Source organism: Tympanuchus pallidicinctus, unplaced genomic scaffold (genome assembly GCF_026119805.1).
Source record: "Tympanuchus pallidicinctus isolate F22 unplaced genomic scaffold, pur_lepc_1.0 scaffold1, whole genome shotgun sequence".
NCBI lineage: Eukaryota > Metazoa > Chordata > Aves > Galliformes > Phasianidae > Tympanuchus > Tympanuchus pallidicinctus.
In genome coordinates, this window is record NW_026294618.1 from 31,423,783 (window position 1) to 31,439,720 (window position 15,938).

The 15,938-nt window shown below is 43.1% G+C and overlaps 1 protein-coding gene across 1 annotated transcript in view; it reads right to left on the bottom strand.

Annotated features, from left to right (window-relative positions):
* The window catches only part of ELOVL4 (ELOVL fatty acid elongase 4), a 35,450-nt gene extending 31,286 nt beyond the window's left edge, over positions 1 to 4,164 (bottom strand). The window contains exon 1 of the mRNA XM_052696650.1: positions 3,860 to 4,164. Coding sequence (XP_052552610.1) covers positions 3,860 to 3,959 — 100 coding nt within the window. The 5' untranslated portion in view covers positions 3,960 to 4,164. The remainder of the gene's footprint in view (positions 1 to 3,859) is intronic.
* Between the last annotated feature and the right edge of the window lie 11,774 nt (positions 4,165 to 15,938).

The window sequence follows — 15,938 nt, forward strand, 5'->3', positions numbered from 1 at the left end:
CCTCACATAAGGCTGTAGTCTCAAGACCTTCCCAGCACAAGATTTTACAGCAATTAGAGTTCCATGACAGCAGCTCCACCAGATCACTGTAAACGCAAGTAGCTGTGAGTTTCCCCCATATTCCCTATCCTCATGCCCTTACTCTTCTGGCCCAACTGATACAGTTGATGTCACTCCTGAATAAGGTGTAAACTTCCACTGGTTCTCTAAGCAGCATCTTTTGCCTCTCTTTCCTCTTGATGGAAAAACTCTAATCTTATTAACTGCAACAGCTGTAAATAAGTGCTGTTCCAAAGCAGTCGCACATGGCCTGGGCTAGCCCTGCCTTCTTTTAACTTGGAGTTCCAAGAACAATAATTCTCACCCAAAGTCCGTAAATCCTTCTGTTATTTAGCTCAGCACATTCAAATTAACTCATTCCCCTAAAATACCTCTTTTTGATAATGGGTTTCACACACTTCCTTTTCAGGCCAGTTTCCTACTCCTCCTCCCTAAGTGTCAACAGTCTCTTCAACCATGTTTTGAGATTTCCACATTCTTTCTTGGATTTTGTCCTGAGTTATTCATCTTAATAGTTCTCCTGGACTCAGCCTGGAACCTCCCTTTAAGTCATTTGCTCAGTCATCTAATCATACCCTTAATCCTTCCTGCCCAGATCTAACCCCAACCAGCTATCTGAGCCAGAAGAAAGAAGCCCTGCCCTATCTATTACACATTCCTGCTCCCATGCCCTTACAGGAATAATGGCATGGAATTTCCTAGATCATCTTTCCTGATAATAATTGTTCCCCCAACAACCTTTTTTTATCCCTTGGTAATGTTGATAATGTTTTTGCCATTTCTGCCCCCCTTAAAATGTGTGGCTTCCTAAATGATCTGCTTCAGCCTTCTCAGATGCAGATACACTGACAATGGATTTTAGGTTTTCATGAAGAGGTGTTTAAAAAGACTGTCAAAGAAGAGAAGAAGAAAATGTGTATTTTAAATAAATTAGCAAGAGTAAAAACACATTTAAGTATTGCTAAGGCTGAAAATATATTTGAATAATAAATATGGAGGAAAAGGCAGACTGTTGTTAACCATACAAGATTAAACACAAAGCCAAAAACAAACAAACAAACAAACAAAAAAAAAAAAAAAAAAAAAAACAAGAAGAAAAAAAACTCCAAGCCCAATGGCAATTGCTTTGGATAGAATGCTTAATACTAAAATCTGTGACATATTAAAAAACAAACAAGCAAACAAAAGAAACAGGATTTATCAGATATCTTTTTGACCTCAGAAAGGGTTGGCTGCTTTTTAAACATCACAGAGCAAGGTGGAAAAAGACCGAATCTTTACTGCATAAAACTGAAGCAACACAGTACTCAGTGGGATATTCTGGCAGTTACATACAGTCCTATCACAGGAGTATGGGACAACAGAGGAAAACATCTGCTGGCAAGACAATCTATTTGTGCATTGAGATCAGAGAGAAAGACAGATCTAGGCATCCAGCAGAAGATGGAAGCAAGTATTGGAGAACAAATAATTTTGGTTTTATATGAATGAGAAGCCTTTGTGTAGGAGTTGTAGTGGGAATAAAATTTCTTCACATTTCATTGTGTAATTTTGCTGTGTAGTAGTGTTTCAGTATGATTTATTGTGTAATGCTATTGCATGGCATCATTTCTTGAGCAACTTTGCTGCGTGGTATAGTTTTTTATTTAATGATATTGAATGTTAGGCAATGGTCTTGCATGCCATAATTTGTGTTGGCTGTTGAGCAACATCACTGCCACTCTTGACACAAAGGTGAATTCACATAACAGCGTGAAATTCATGATCTTAGCGCACATTCACTCAAAGATGACAAATGGATACAATACCTTGTTCTGAATGAAGACGCATGCAGAAAAGCTGCAAACTGAGAGAGTATTTTAGCCAAACTTTGACATTAAAAGATGATTTTATTAGATAGCAATAATGGCACTTTCTTATCCAGAGCTACATGGTAATTGCATGGTATGATGCTACATTTCACATACCCACACCTGGTCGTAAGTACAGCAGGACCTTGTTTTTACAGACTGCTGGGTATAAACAAGGGTGGTAATATGAGTACAATGTGACTTAGGCTCTGTCCAAAACTGTCCTTGCATGGAACCACGAAATTCAGAACACGAACAAAAACTCTCAGTCCCTTATGCCAAATGCAGTTAATGCACTTCATTATAGAGGATTCCTGCATTAACAGCAACGCTACTGATCTTAGTGTAATAACTTAAAAGTTTTGCATAGGATTAGCAAGGACTTGAGCATGCTCTACAAGCATCACAAGAACATCCTACCACTTAAGGTGCTCTTAAGTAGCGAAAGAGGAAACAAAAGTTTGCTCAACATGTAGTGCCAATGTAAGTAACTTATCTTTACCTTCCTTAGACAAACTTCATTTTTTTCATACTTCCCTTCTTTTCCTTACAACACACATAGTCTGTATACAGATTTAAATAAAGCATTTGAAGTTTAGGAAATATATGAGAACTTGAAACTCTCTTCCAAACAAAGCAAGTAAGGATATAAGGATATCAACTTAGTAACCATATTTATATTTACGTCCACCCAAAAATGCTCTTAATGGGCTGGAATGCATTACTTGGGAACCTACAAAAACTGTATGCAGCAAGAGGCAGAGCAGGCACTGACAGCTGACAACTTACTGCTGCTGCAAGCATTTTCATTTGATCTCATATTCTCACAGGCTCAAGTAAAGACGAAACGAATATGTATATAGGTTTAATAATTTTTAAAATACGGTAAGACCCAGTGGATAGACTGGGAAAGCAGCTCAGGAGGAAAAAAGCAAGCCTCTGCACTATGACATAAGATCAGTTTGTTATTTGGCAGATGGCAAAACAGAGGGGGGCAGAGAAGCAACGACTACTGATGCAGTAGGAGCTCCCGGCCCAAACCAAGGCTGCACGCTTCCCGTTAGCAGCCTGCCACAAACATTTGCTCCAGAGTGCTCCATGCAATTGTAGGCTTACATCTAACTAGTCTAGAGCTCATCACTGTGCAGTCAACTAAAACACGATGGAAACATCCAGAGAGGTGCTATTGTTCTGTCAGCTGCGCAGGCCCACTCATGGCAGCAATGAACAGAAACTCTACCCTACTCGTTTCACTGACCAGCTTGAGGCCGCCATTGACACGCAGCAGTACCTGCAGAGCTACCTGTCAGCTGGTGACTTACTGCCTCATCTGCTGCCCCCATACCGACTCTCAAGGCATTTCCTCTTCCTTCAGCATCTTCCATGCTGGGTGTCAATATGAAAACTGAGCACACTGAAATCGGAATACAGCAGAACGACCCCCGATGCACTTAATACAAAGCGAAACGCTGCCGCAGCGATGGTAACAGCCATTTCCTCGCCGAATCGCTGAACTCCACCATTTGCAAAGCGCGAGGGATGCTGTCAGAGGGCTCCCGGCTGCCGCACACGTCCCGGGTCGCCGGAGCTCCGGAGGGAACCGAGGGACCCCAGAAGAACGCGGCCGCCCGGGGAGGCTCCGCTGCAAGGTTCGCGGCCAGAGAAGCGGCACCCCCGGCCCGTGGGCAGCCCTTCACCTCGCGGCTCCGAGACCGCCCGTGCCTCGGGGGATTAAAGCGGATCGCGAACCCCCGCGCCTTCAGAGGACGCGCCCGGGCACCCCGGCAGGAGCCGGTCCCGACCCCTCGGCCGCGCCGCGTCGCCGTGGCAACGGAGCCATTTTGAGCGCGACAGTGCCCGCGGGCGGGGGGCGCGGAGAGTCGATGGCGACGGCGGCGCTGCGGCGGGGGCTCGGGGCAGTGGGCGCGGGACACGGCCTGGCGCGTTACCTCGGATGCTCCAGGTCCAGCGGTAGAACTCGAGCGTGTCGTTCAGCACGCTGGACACCAGGCCCGCGGCGCGGGGGGGCTCGGCGGCGGCGGCACCCATGGCGAGCAGCAGCAGCAGCGGCGGAGCCGGCAGACCTGTCCTCGGTGCTTGCGTCCGTGCCTCTGCGCCGGGGCTGCTGCTGCTGCTGCCCTTCTACAGCCGGGGATGTGATTTAAATCTCTATCTCTCGGTATCTTCCCTCTAGACTCCGCCTCGCTCCCGTCACCGGCTCCCGTGCCCCGCGGGCAGGGAGGAGGGCGCGGAGGCGGAGGCGGGCGGGGAGGAGGCGGGGGGGGCGCGGCGCGGCGGCCGCGGAGCATCGGTCCCTGCGCGCAGGCGCACGGCGGCCCCCGGCTGCGGGGAGCAGGTGCAGGGCCGGGATGGGAGGCCGCGTCTCGTCTTGCCTTTCTTTTTCTTTCTCTAATCGATCGTTTTTTTAACTGGTCGGAGGAATAAATATGTCATTCAGCTTTTACTTTCTTTATCCCGTCTTTCTCCTCTTAGGATCATAAAGTCGTTAATGTTGGAAAAGACTGCTAAGATCGTCTACTTCAACAGTCAGCCCTCCTCCACCGTGCCTGCTAACAATGCCCCTCAGTGCCACATCCACGCATTTCTTGCTTAGGGGCAGTGACTCCACCACCTCCCTGTGCAGCCTGTTCCAATACTCCTTACTGAGGCACTTGTGTGAGCCGTACCCACTCCACCTCAGGTTGCTGGCATGAAGGTGTGGGCCTTACAGCTTTCCCCAAGAAAGCTCACCATCCATCCACCGCTGATGGGCTGTTGGTGGCACTGCAGTAACAAAGCAGCACACCCACACTTCTCTGCCTGCCACCAAAGCATGTCTCCCACCCACATGCCTCGTCCACTTCTTCCCCAAGAGCTTTTATGGTTATTTCTTGGCTCAGAGGGGTTTGCCCACCCAGTCTATCTCTGAAGGTTGCAGAAGAAGCTCCTATGGCAAAGGCTGGTGAGACTGTTCTGCACCCAGCACTTCAGCCCAAACAAACAAGCTCTCTGCCTGATGTGGGTGCACCAGATGTTCCTGACACCCTTTCCTTCTTATCTCCTGCCAACTTGTCTCTCTCTCTCCTATGATCCACGTAGCGTAGATGACATGCTTGGGAATGGTTTCCTCACTGAGGGACTGGAGGAGAGCTTCTCCGCCCGTGTTGCGAGCTTTTCCTTCTGGCAGACAGTAGATCAGATGGTATCTACCTCTTCCTCCCCCAGTACACTGTTACCGTATGTCACTTGTCACTTGGTCTCTGTGAGCATGGTTTGCACTCCTCCTGCCTGGGTGAGTCACCATCAACTTGGTTCCTGTACTGCCTTGGCAGCTGTGGTCCCAGTGTTATGGATGAGAGAGGCACACTAGCCATTGCTGTCTTCCCCATGATGAGGTCTGTTGCCTTTGCAGCTTGGATGCCAGCAGCTGTTTGAGAGTTGGGACTGCGTGCTCTGGAGAGAGAAATAAGAGACATGTCAACTCCTGGAGGTCTGGATCGTGATGGCAGCCTGGTTTATCCCACTGCTGCTTGAAAGTTGGAGCTGAAGCAAGGTTGCCATATACCAACCTGTATGGACAGCTACTTTTCTCATGTGGGAAGAGTCAGTCAAAATTCTGCATAGATGATACTGACTTTGATTATGTTCTATTCTGATGGTGCTGATCTCTGCAGAAGGCCTGGTGGAAGCTTTGAAGTGGATCTGTCAGTGAGTAGGGCACAGAAAACACCAACCTGCTTCCCAGCGTGCAGGAAGGCAGCAAAGTGTTTGCTGTTGTTCCTGTGCTGCCTTCAGGTGAAACTGCTACAGCTTATTGTCGAACAGTTAGAAACTTGTGTGTTGGGCATCACCTAAAGCAAGGATTTGGATTTTCTTTAATGTTATCTCTTAAAAGGAAACCAGAAGAGCAAGTTGTGATCCTCACAGTGGCATTTATCTTGAATGAATGTTTGAAACAGAACGGGCTACTGAATTACGCAGCATCCCAAAGATCAGTCCCCTACTATCCCTGATATCAGGCAAGATGTGAATTGAGCACAGTGCACTGGCACAGAGAGTAAAGAACCACAGCCCACCAAGGAATAAAAAGGAACAAGGCATATTAGCAATATTAATACATGTTCATAATAGCTATTATTTGTATTATAATATAAATATGCCTACTTTGTTATTAGAATGATTATATATTTATTCCATGAATGTATTTTTGCACAATTAACATGAAAAAATAATTATAATATAAGAAATATTTATATGATACATTTTAGAGCTTCATCTATTTAATTTTAAATGCATTTTAATTTGTTGCAATTGCTTTCTTTGTATTAGCAATATGATTGCACATACACAACTTTACAAGGCAATTAAGCCTTGAAAAACAGCAACAACAGAACTACAGAGAATGGACAGCAGGGAGAAGATGATCACTCTGATCAGAGTAACTTCCCTTGTGCTTGAAGGACTGACACTGGCTAAAAGATGTAATTTCATATATGGCTAACTATTCTCACTAGTTTAACTTTCAACCTGAGAGAATGCAAACTCGGTTTTAAAATTAGGTCTGGGTCTGAAGGCATCCAAACACACCTCAGCTTGTTTCCTGTGTTTGTGCACCCAGCTAGATGTGCTGGCTCTAACACAGGTGAGAACAATGTCCTCTCCTTAGAGGAGAAGGAGGAAGGCAACCAAAGTCAGAGCATCAAAGTAACATGCAAGGAAATCTGCAAAATGGTAGTCAGAAAAAGATGGCTTTTTAATACTATTAATTGGCCAGTTCTGTCATCTTCTATTTGGTACCTATGTAATCCACACATTCCTAAAACCTGACATCTCAGATGAGCAAATTTCTTCTTGGAAAAGGAAGGCCTGTTTCACTCAACCCCAAAGGAGTGGATGAATGCCCAGCTAAGCTCCAGCCACTTGTCCAGCACTTCAGGATACTTGTGCTGACAGCAGGAGAGCCAGATTGCTTCAGGAAAGGTGCAAAAGGTGACAGGAAGTTGTGGGATAGCTAGCTCCAAGGAGAGTCTCCTCCCAGCTGCTATTAGAGGCATGCTTATACCCCAAGACACAAACTTTTTATTCCTTCCAGACCTTTCTACTAAAAAAAATCAATGTGATATTTCAGAACTTTCAAGCCATTTTCTCCTTCTTCATGATAAAAATAAAGAACAATATAAATGTTACCTTGGGAGAAACACCAGAAACATCTGGGGAGGAACATTGTCAGGCACCACTATGTGCTGCGGACCACGCAGCTAAAAAAAAGCTCTATGAAAAAGCCTGGCAGACACCAAGCTAAACAGGAACTAGCATTGTCACAAAGAAAGTTAGTGGCATTATGGACTTCATTAGGCAAAACATTGATAGCATGTCAGAGAAGGTGATCCTTCACTTCTGCTCAGCACTGGAAAGGCTAGACATGATGTGCTGTGGCCAGTTCTGGGCTCCCCAGTAATACAGAGACATGGACATACTGAAGAGAATCCAATGTACATTAAGGTGATGAAAAGACTGGAGAATCTCTCCTACAAGAAAAGGCAGAAAGAGCAGGATTGCTCAGCATGAAGGAGATCCAGAATCTCATAAATGCCTGTAAATACCTAAAGGGAGGGTGCAAACAAAATGCTCTTTTCAGTGGTACCCAGGGATAGGAAAAGAGGCAAATGGGAATACAGGAGGTTCCCTCTAAATGTCTGCAAACACTTCTGCACTGTCCAGGTGACTGAGCACAGGTTGTACTTTTTGGAGATCTTCATAAACTACCTGGACATGGTCCTGGACACCCTGCTTGAACAGGCCTTAGACCAGATGGGCCCAGAGGTCCCTGCCAATGCAAAACCGTCTGGGATTCTGAGATTCTGTTTCAAAGTCCAGACGATCAGTACAGTGATCATGAAAAAGCATTTATTCATGAATTTCAGGGAAGTATGTCCTATTACAGTATTTGATGAATGAGCAAATGCTGCCGCAATTATCAAATGTTTTCAGACTTGAGGTTCACTTCAGGTTAGCAGTGCGGTTGTTGTGAGGGGAAAGTGACATACAGATGTGCTGGATAATCTTTATGAGGTATGTGAGGAAGAATGCAGATGGAACTTCGTGTGTTGTCACCAGTGATTTCCTCCGATAGCTCACCAAAAAATATAAACAGAAGTGAAGAGCTTTCCTTAGCTACAAAGAAAATCATAATAAACAAGAACTTTCCCAGTGGGGAAAAGAGTCATAAGAGTCATTGAATCAATTTTGATACATCTACATGTTAGGCCATGCGCAGGATACAACTCACTCATTTACCAGTAAAGAATGTATACAAAATATTTTATGTGTAAAGCATAGCCAAACTAAAATCGTTCAGAAAACCTTAACTTCAGAAATATGTGTGATTTACATATTTTAAATACTGAACTGTCATATTTCTCCTTTGATTTCATAAGTGTTTTAAGAGGGAAAAACTGAAATAAATCAGCAAATATAGAATTTCCATACAAAGCCTGTTAATTTGTATGCTCCTTGCATCAAAGCCTTCTTGTGAAGATGGCTAGCTATGCCAAATAAGCCTGTCTGATCTTTGAATCAACAAGTACAGAATTCAATATTTGCTTATGCAATAGCACAGCTGCTATCTGCTTCAATACAGAGGCTGGTTTAAGGCCTTTTGTATACTATACAAGTTTAAAGAGACAATTTTTAAAACAACCATAATTTTTTAAAATAACATTAATACCAACAATGTCTCTTTCAACACTAATTAATTTTGTTTGTTAATTAATAACAAACATTGCTACATCTGTAATTTGAGGTGGGGTAACAGGGATTTCACAGCTTTTATGAAGGGAATCGTCAGTTTCAGGATCTGAAATGTGTTCAGCTTTTTGTATTCTAAAGTCTGCTTAATGCCATCTGCCCTCTTGCAGATTTTACTGCTTCAAAACAGATTTTTCCAAAGCAAATATATTGGAGTGATGTATTGGAGAAAGTATCAAGAGATGTTAGTACTCAGTGAGGACTTTGGCCAAAATTAACCTTTAATGTAAGTTCCCATTGAGTTCTGCCTAACTTGCATCTGCCCGCAGCAACAATGAATTTATTTTCTGGCCTGTACCAACTGTAAGTTTTAAATCTTAACCATTTTTGCTGTGGCTGTATCTGGAATCAGAATTTAAATATATTCAATATTGCAGCTTAATCACTGAATGGCCAGATCCAACAGAAAGAATTCCTAGTGACAGAAATACAATTTCGTTTTGCAGAGGATGTGATATACACACAGACATTTCTTCTCCTCCTTTCTGCCCAATGAGGGCAGAACTCTGCAGGTTCACACTGCAGAGCTAAGCCTGTTGACTGTAAATCTGGACAGTGAGTAGAGGTTCTGGCCCATAGTTCTGGGCTGCATTCAGCTCATGCTATTCCTGCTCTGTGCTGGTTTGGAAGAGAAGACATTAGGTCAATGTTTCCCAGCCCCATTCTAAGAGATTTGCATATAATTATTTCCTCTGTGGGAGATTTCTCCCCAACCACAAAGCTGATGTGTAATGCACAGTATATGAGATGCACTGTATACTTGACAGGTATAAGTTCATAACTTTATTTTAAAAAGAAGTGTTCTGTGGGCAAAAGGATGATAAAACTCCGTCTGCATACTATCTCACATTCTGCCCTACTGATACTTTTCTACAGAGTTTCTCATACTTTTACACAGCTAAGATTTTTATCTGCAGTGATATCTGTCACAGCATCTATCATTTGTGAGGTGTGGCAAACACACTTTTGCAATGAAGGATTCATATGTGTACATGCCGTAGAATGGTGATGCCCAACTATCAGCTGATGTTTTGAGGGCACTATGTTGAAATGACAGCAACATGTATAGTCAGATCTGCAGCACCTCGCTAACTACCAAATCCAGCCTTTTCCATAGGTGTGTGTCACTGCTACTGCTCCCACTCTGCTGGGTGTGTCAGCCACCTGAAGGCGTGTAGCTGTTTGTAGGGATGATTTTGCATCTTTGCTTCTGTACTAGTAATGGCCTGAAATGTAGGGCACAGTCCCCTGCAGAAGCCTCTTAGAGCAATGTCGTTAGGCGGAGGGGTGCTGATTGCACAAGATATGCACTATTACACTGACTTTGGCTGCTTCTGTAACTCGGAGTATGGGTGGTAAGCCTGGTGCTGGGCATACCCCTTATCTGTGTGATGTGAAAAGAACAGAATTGTGGTGAATGAGTTACATAAAGGAAGTGTCAGCCTCTGGGTCTCTTAAGCTGCACAACCTAGCGCACATTCAAGCTCTCGCTCTGGAATAGGGGTATTCTGAACACCCAAACGTTCTTGGTAGAGAGGCAGAGAACCAGTCCTCATTAGAGGCTCACTGTGCTCTATCTCCAGAAGATCACGGGAAGTATTCACCATAGGAGAATACCATTTTATTAACAATGGTTTAACCATTGCTATATAGCACCCTAGTGAGACAAGTGGGTATCATTATTAACATCATTTTTTTGTATGGTGAAATCAAGTCTAGAGAAAAGCAGTGTCAATCCCAGCTCTTTGGAATGGAATCAAGAAAAAATGGTGGGATTTCCCTTAGGTTAACTAATATGGTACACTCACTCATCTAAGCTCATGGCTCACCTATCCTGCCAGTGCGATATTCAGGCATTGTCAATTAAGACATTGGTCACAGCACCCTGTTTTGAAAGAGCCTGGACACCCACTAAGCAGTTCTAGGCAAGCCATACACATAAAAATGTAACATTTCCTATACTGGGTAATGCAATTTCAGATTTCTTATAAAAGTGCAAGAGTTTTCCTGTATGTTTCATGCAGTGGCAGCTCTAAAGCATTTCAGTTGGCTGGGCTCTCAACAGAACATATAGTGGACGGGTGCCTGCGTAACAATGCTGTTTTAAGAGAACAGTGTTGTACAAAACAAAAGCAGAAAAAGCCATTACAACATGAGGATTTTTAGCTGCTAAATGCTGGGAGACAGAAAAACAGTCATTACCTTGTAGAGGACCTTGAGGTTGTCTTCTAAGAGCTCCTGTACATGCTCACAGATGTTGCCACACAGCCATCTCTCTGGCGTGAGGACAGGCAGGGAAATCCCCAACAAGGGCTGCGGTTCAGGTATGCTGCGCTTCCTTGCTTGGGTTTGTAATGCTTGGCCAAGGGTGTTGTGGTGCTGGGCTTGGTGTTAGCCTGTGAGCAATTCATTCTTACAACAAGATGCAATTAATATCCAGGAAGATTTTACGAAGGTTGTAAAGCTCTGGTGGGAGTGAAGTCACCTGTCTGTAGGGTAGGAGTCACAGCTCAACCTGGCAGCTAAATAGAGTCCCAGAAAGGAAGGTAACACCCTAAACTGTTGAGCTTTCATAAAGGCAGCTATTAAATATGAATAGGTGGACATAATATATATATTTTATTTGCTGTGAACTGTGCTGGTCCCCAGTCAATTTTGTGTCTAGCCACGAACCTTTATTTTCCCTTAGTTCTTAGAGTTCTAGGTCATATCTACATAGCAGAGCAGGACACTTAAAAACAAAACTTGGAAAGCATGACACTGGAAGAGGATCTATCCTCCAATGTCAACATATGCCCCCAAAACAAAGATCAAGCAGATACCTGCCCCAAAATAATAGGAGAAAATGCTACTGTGGACATTGGACACAGAAATCTTCAGTGAGTCTCTGTTCACTGAACCACATGATCAAAATGGTTGGGAAGGGACCTCTGGATCCATCTGTCCCAATCTCTGCTTGAGCAGGGGCACCCAGAGCAGGGCACCAGAGAGAGGACCATGTCCACATAGCTTCTGAAGAGCTCCAAGACAGAGACTTATCTCAAGAATTCACGAAGCAACATTCAGACAAGATTCTCAGCTTGTACAAATGAATACTTTGTCAAATTCAGTGGAGTCTTTTGGGTACATATTTTATGAAATATACAGAAAGAAACACCAACTGAAACATACTACTTGCCTTTTCATTAATGAAGTGTCAATTGAAAGTGTGAAGGAAGCCAAAGAAACTGCACTAGATGAGCACAGTGAAATTTATATAATTAAATTAACATCGACTCAGGATCAGTTTAACTAATACAGATCAAAATGAAAAAATCCTTTTTAAAAAAAAATAAATTTATTGAATCACATACATTTGTTTTTATTTCTTCCTATCTGATTCTAATCAGATCTAATCTAATCTAATATTGATAGAATTGGGCTTGTCTGCTTTACTCCTAAGGAAGTCATATGATTTGAAGATGGGAAGAAAAAAGGGTACATAGCAGAATAGTGATTTAGAGTGTCAATAGAGGCTCTCAATGGAGACCTCAGGACAATTTCTGGTGGGTTAGTTTTCAAGGGCTGCCACTCTAAAAGACAGGGGAGTTCAGGAGAGCTGCTTGATGTACAGTGACAACACCCTCAAAGTGCAGGAAGCTTCCACTCGTGTCTGCAGGACATGATGCAGGTGTGAAGAGGCCAGACCAGCTGAATAGGAAACTTCAGAGCTCAGTTGCAGAAATGAAGCATATGGGAGGTGGAAGCAGGGATGAGCTACTCAGCAGGAATAAAAGAGAAATGCCCAGGCATGCAGGGATTCAATTGGGAAATTCAAAGATTGGACAGAGTATAAACAGGTAAAAGACATGCAGGAATTCAGAAGCAGCTTCTATATAGCAGCTTCTATAGCTCTTCTTATATAGAGCAGAACAGGGAAAAGGAAGACTGAGGCTGACCTAGTGATGATGGAAACAGAAAGGCTGAAGTTTTTATGCCCAGCCCACATTGGCAAGGTCTGTTCTCAATCTTTCCATGTGTTTAGTGGAATGCAACTGATGTTAGAGAAAGAGTGGATTAGGGATTACTTAAGAAACCTGAACACAAAGCCAAACGGTATGTATAGTTGATATCATGTCTGTGATATCGTATTGTGTCAGAGAATATAGGGGCTTCAATAATGTAATAATGTAACTAAAAGTTAAGACAAACCAATCAAAAGCTTTTTTAGCTGTGACTGTAGTGAAAGAACCTTTCAGACAGCATCTCTCCATTTGTTCCCCTATTCTCTGGGACGTGGCTGCACAGACCTGGCTTATATACTGCTTCAGTGAAAAGAAAAAGGTGAGGAAATGCAATAAAGGTAGCAAAGGCAGGTACCCATTCCTGGGAGGGACAAGCTCCTTAAGTAGCTTGTTAACTGTCACAGTTCTGGAAGGAATCAAACAGTGAAGATTTGACAATGTGGAGAAGTGGTTCCTGGTGGAGCCTGTGGGAGCAGTGCACCCAGTATTAGCTCAGAAGTGGGGAATTGGAAACACAGACTGCTAACTTTCAGCTGCAAGGCTATTCTCTGTCTCTCCAACAGCTTGTGATGTTTGGAAGTGCCTGTGACCACAGCAGCAAATGTCATACCTGTCTTGCAGAAAGCCAAGAAGAGAAAGCTGGGGAAAGCCAGAAGGAGCAAATCCTTCTGTAAGTTGTGTCCAAGCATATGATGGAGAAAAAGGTGGATGGGAGAAAACAGCATGGATTTGCCAAGTACAGATTGGCAGAAAAAGTGACCAACCTAATTACGTTTACAAATAAAATGACTGAATTTTTGGATGAAAGCAGAGCAGTGGATTTCTTTCACCTTCACTTAGGCAAGATTTTGACTTTGTCTCCTGCAGCTTCCTGCAGCTTCTCTGTAGCTAAACTGCAGAGATATGAACTATCTGCATGAATTACAATGTTAAAAAAAAAATAAAGGCTGGAACAAGAGGTTGAAAATGTGATGGTTATTTAAGAGTGCATCCCTTTGGCACTCGTACTGGGACAACACTGCATAACAGCCCCATTAATGGCTTTGGCAGTGGAAGGGGATGCATCTTTCAAAAGTTCATAGATGATACCAGATCAGTGCTGGATGGGGCTGCTGTCTGAGATACCTTGACATGTTGGAGAAATGTGCTAACAAAAATTATATGAAATTCAGCAAGGAAAAAGTTGGATGTTGGATGGCATAATGTCTTGTAACAGTACACAGTAGAAACTGAGAAATTAAGCAACTCTTCAGAAAAAGACTTGGGAATCCTGAATGGTGAGCTAGCTATGAGTCACAGGTGAGGAAGGTCAACCACTCCTGGGCCTTAAAAATGAAGCCAGTGGGACAAGGGAGGCTCTTCTTTCCTCTGTTCGACTCTCGTGAGACAGCATCTGCAGTGCTGTGCACAGCTTTGGGTTCTCATACAAGAGAAGTATGGATATAATAGCATGAGCCTATGTGAGGACCACCCAGATGGACAGGCACTGGAGCATCCATCTCAGCAAAAGGGGTGGGATGGGTGTTTGGTCAGTGTGGAGAAGAGAGAGCTTCAGGAAGAACTTACACTGTCTACAGGTACCTCCAGGGAAGGGACACAAATGTCAGTCAGGCTCTCCATAGAGGTGCACAGGGAAAGGATTGAAGGCAAGAGACAGAAGCTGCAGCTTAGAAAAAGGTGTTCTGAACCCAACCTGAGCAATCTGTTCCAAAGTCAAAGATGTCCCAGCTTCGAACAGAGGGTTGGATTTAATGAATTTGTGGGATCCCTTCTAACGCAAATTCTTCTGTGTTTTACTTTCCACTCCAGCAGTCAAATCTTCTCTTATTTAACTCTAGATATCAATTTTAATTACACTTAATAAATTTCATCTCTCCAATCTGAGCATACTGATGGTGAGCTGAGATTGTTAATATTCCTTACATCATCAGTTGTGGATACTTGTACAATTTTCCATTTGTATTGCTAATAATTTTAAGCTTCTTTCCAAGAACATAACCTAAGGAAGGGCTAATGTAAATGTAAGCACACTATTGCCAGCATGCAATATATTCATTTTGTTCTTTTTGTCTGTTTCTCACTAATTGCACTTCAAATTTCCAAATTTCCACATGGCAGAGCTGATACAGTCACAAACATGGGACTGCTCATGCTGGACAGTTCAGAAGAAGTTTGATAGTAAGCTGTCTGTACCTCCCATTTAAGTAACAACTAATGAAGGAGACTGGAATCTGTAATTCCTAGTACAAGAAAGAACATGAAAACATCCAAGAAAAGGTAGGCTGTGTTTGGTAGGAACCAGCAGCTGAGCAGAGAGCAACAGGAGCAGATAATGAACAGTAATTCTGCAGTAAATTTTCCTAGATGTTACAATCTGTGACTATTTGATCTATCTTTGAAATGAGCTTTATGGGTATCCTTGAACAACAGACCAGTCAGCCTTCTTTCAGCACCAAAGTACCTTGTCTGAAACATTAAAAGAAGAATTAAAAAACACATGGAATATGTTAAGGCTGCAGCTTCTTGGTAGTATAACATTCTAGGGAAGGAAAATTTCTTCACTGTTCAAAGAAGTCTTTCAGTATATCAATGAAGCTATGGATGACTCACAAATCTGTATTTTCCAAAATCTTTTAGGGAGATAAGTTGTTAAACTTTGTTAAAGAAAAGTTCAGTTGCTGTAATGCAAAATAACATACATCAGACCATGGGTAATTAAAAAAGGAGGAATAATGAACAGTTAACTCTGTACGTGAAAATGGCTGCCATATAGCCAGAAGTTAATAGAGTACACAAGATATATGGAAGTATGCATTATGCCAGCATACTCTCGTTGAGTATCTTTAGGTAGATGATTGGCCCCAGGAATGTACTCTGAGTTCATGGAGGCTGTTGAACTACACAGGAAAATCATACTTTTAAATGTTCTACATTTTACACAGTATAATATTGATATCTGAAGAACAGAGGCACTATCTTATTATAAAGGAATCTTGGATGAATGGGAGCACTCCAGGAATTCTACAATGGTGTAGGTTCATGCACACCCAGCACCTGTCTGTGGTTGCTCAGTAGCTTCAGGACAGAGGGTATGGTACTCAGATCTTTTGACTATCAGGTCAAGCAACAGCTGGAACATCTGTCTAGTTTGCTGCCCCCAACTCTGCTCTTCTTTCCTTTCAGCTTCAGACTGGTTGCTTGCATGGCTGCACTGCTC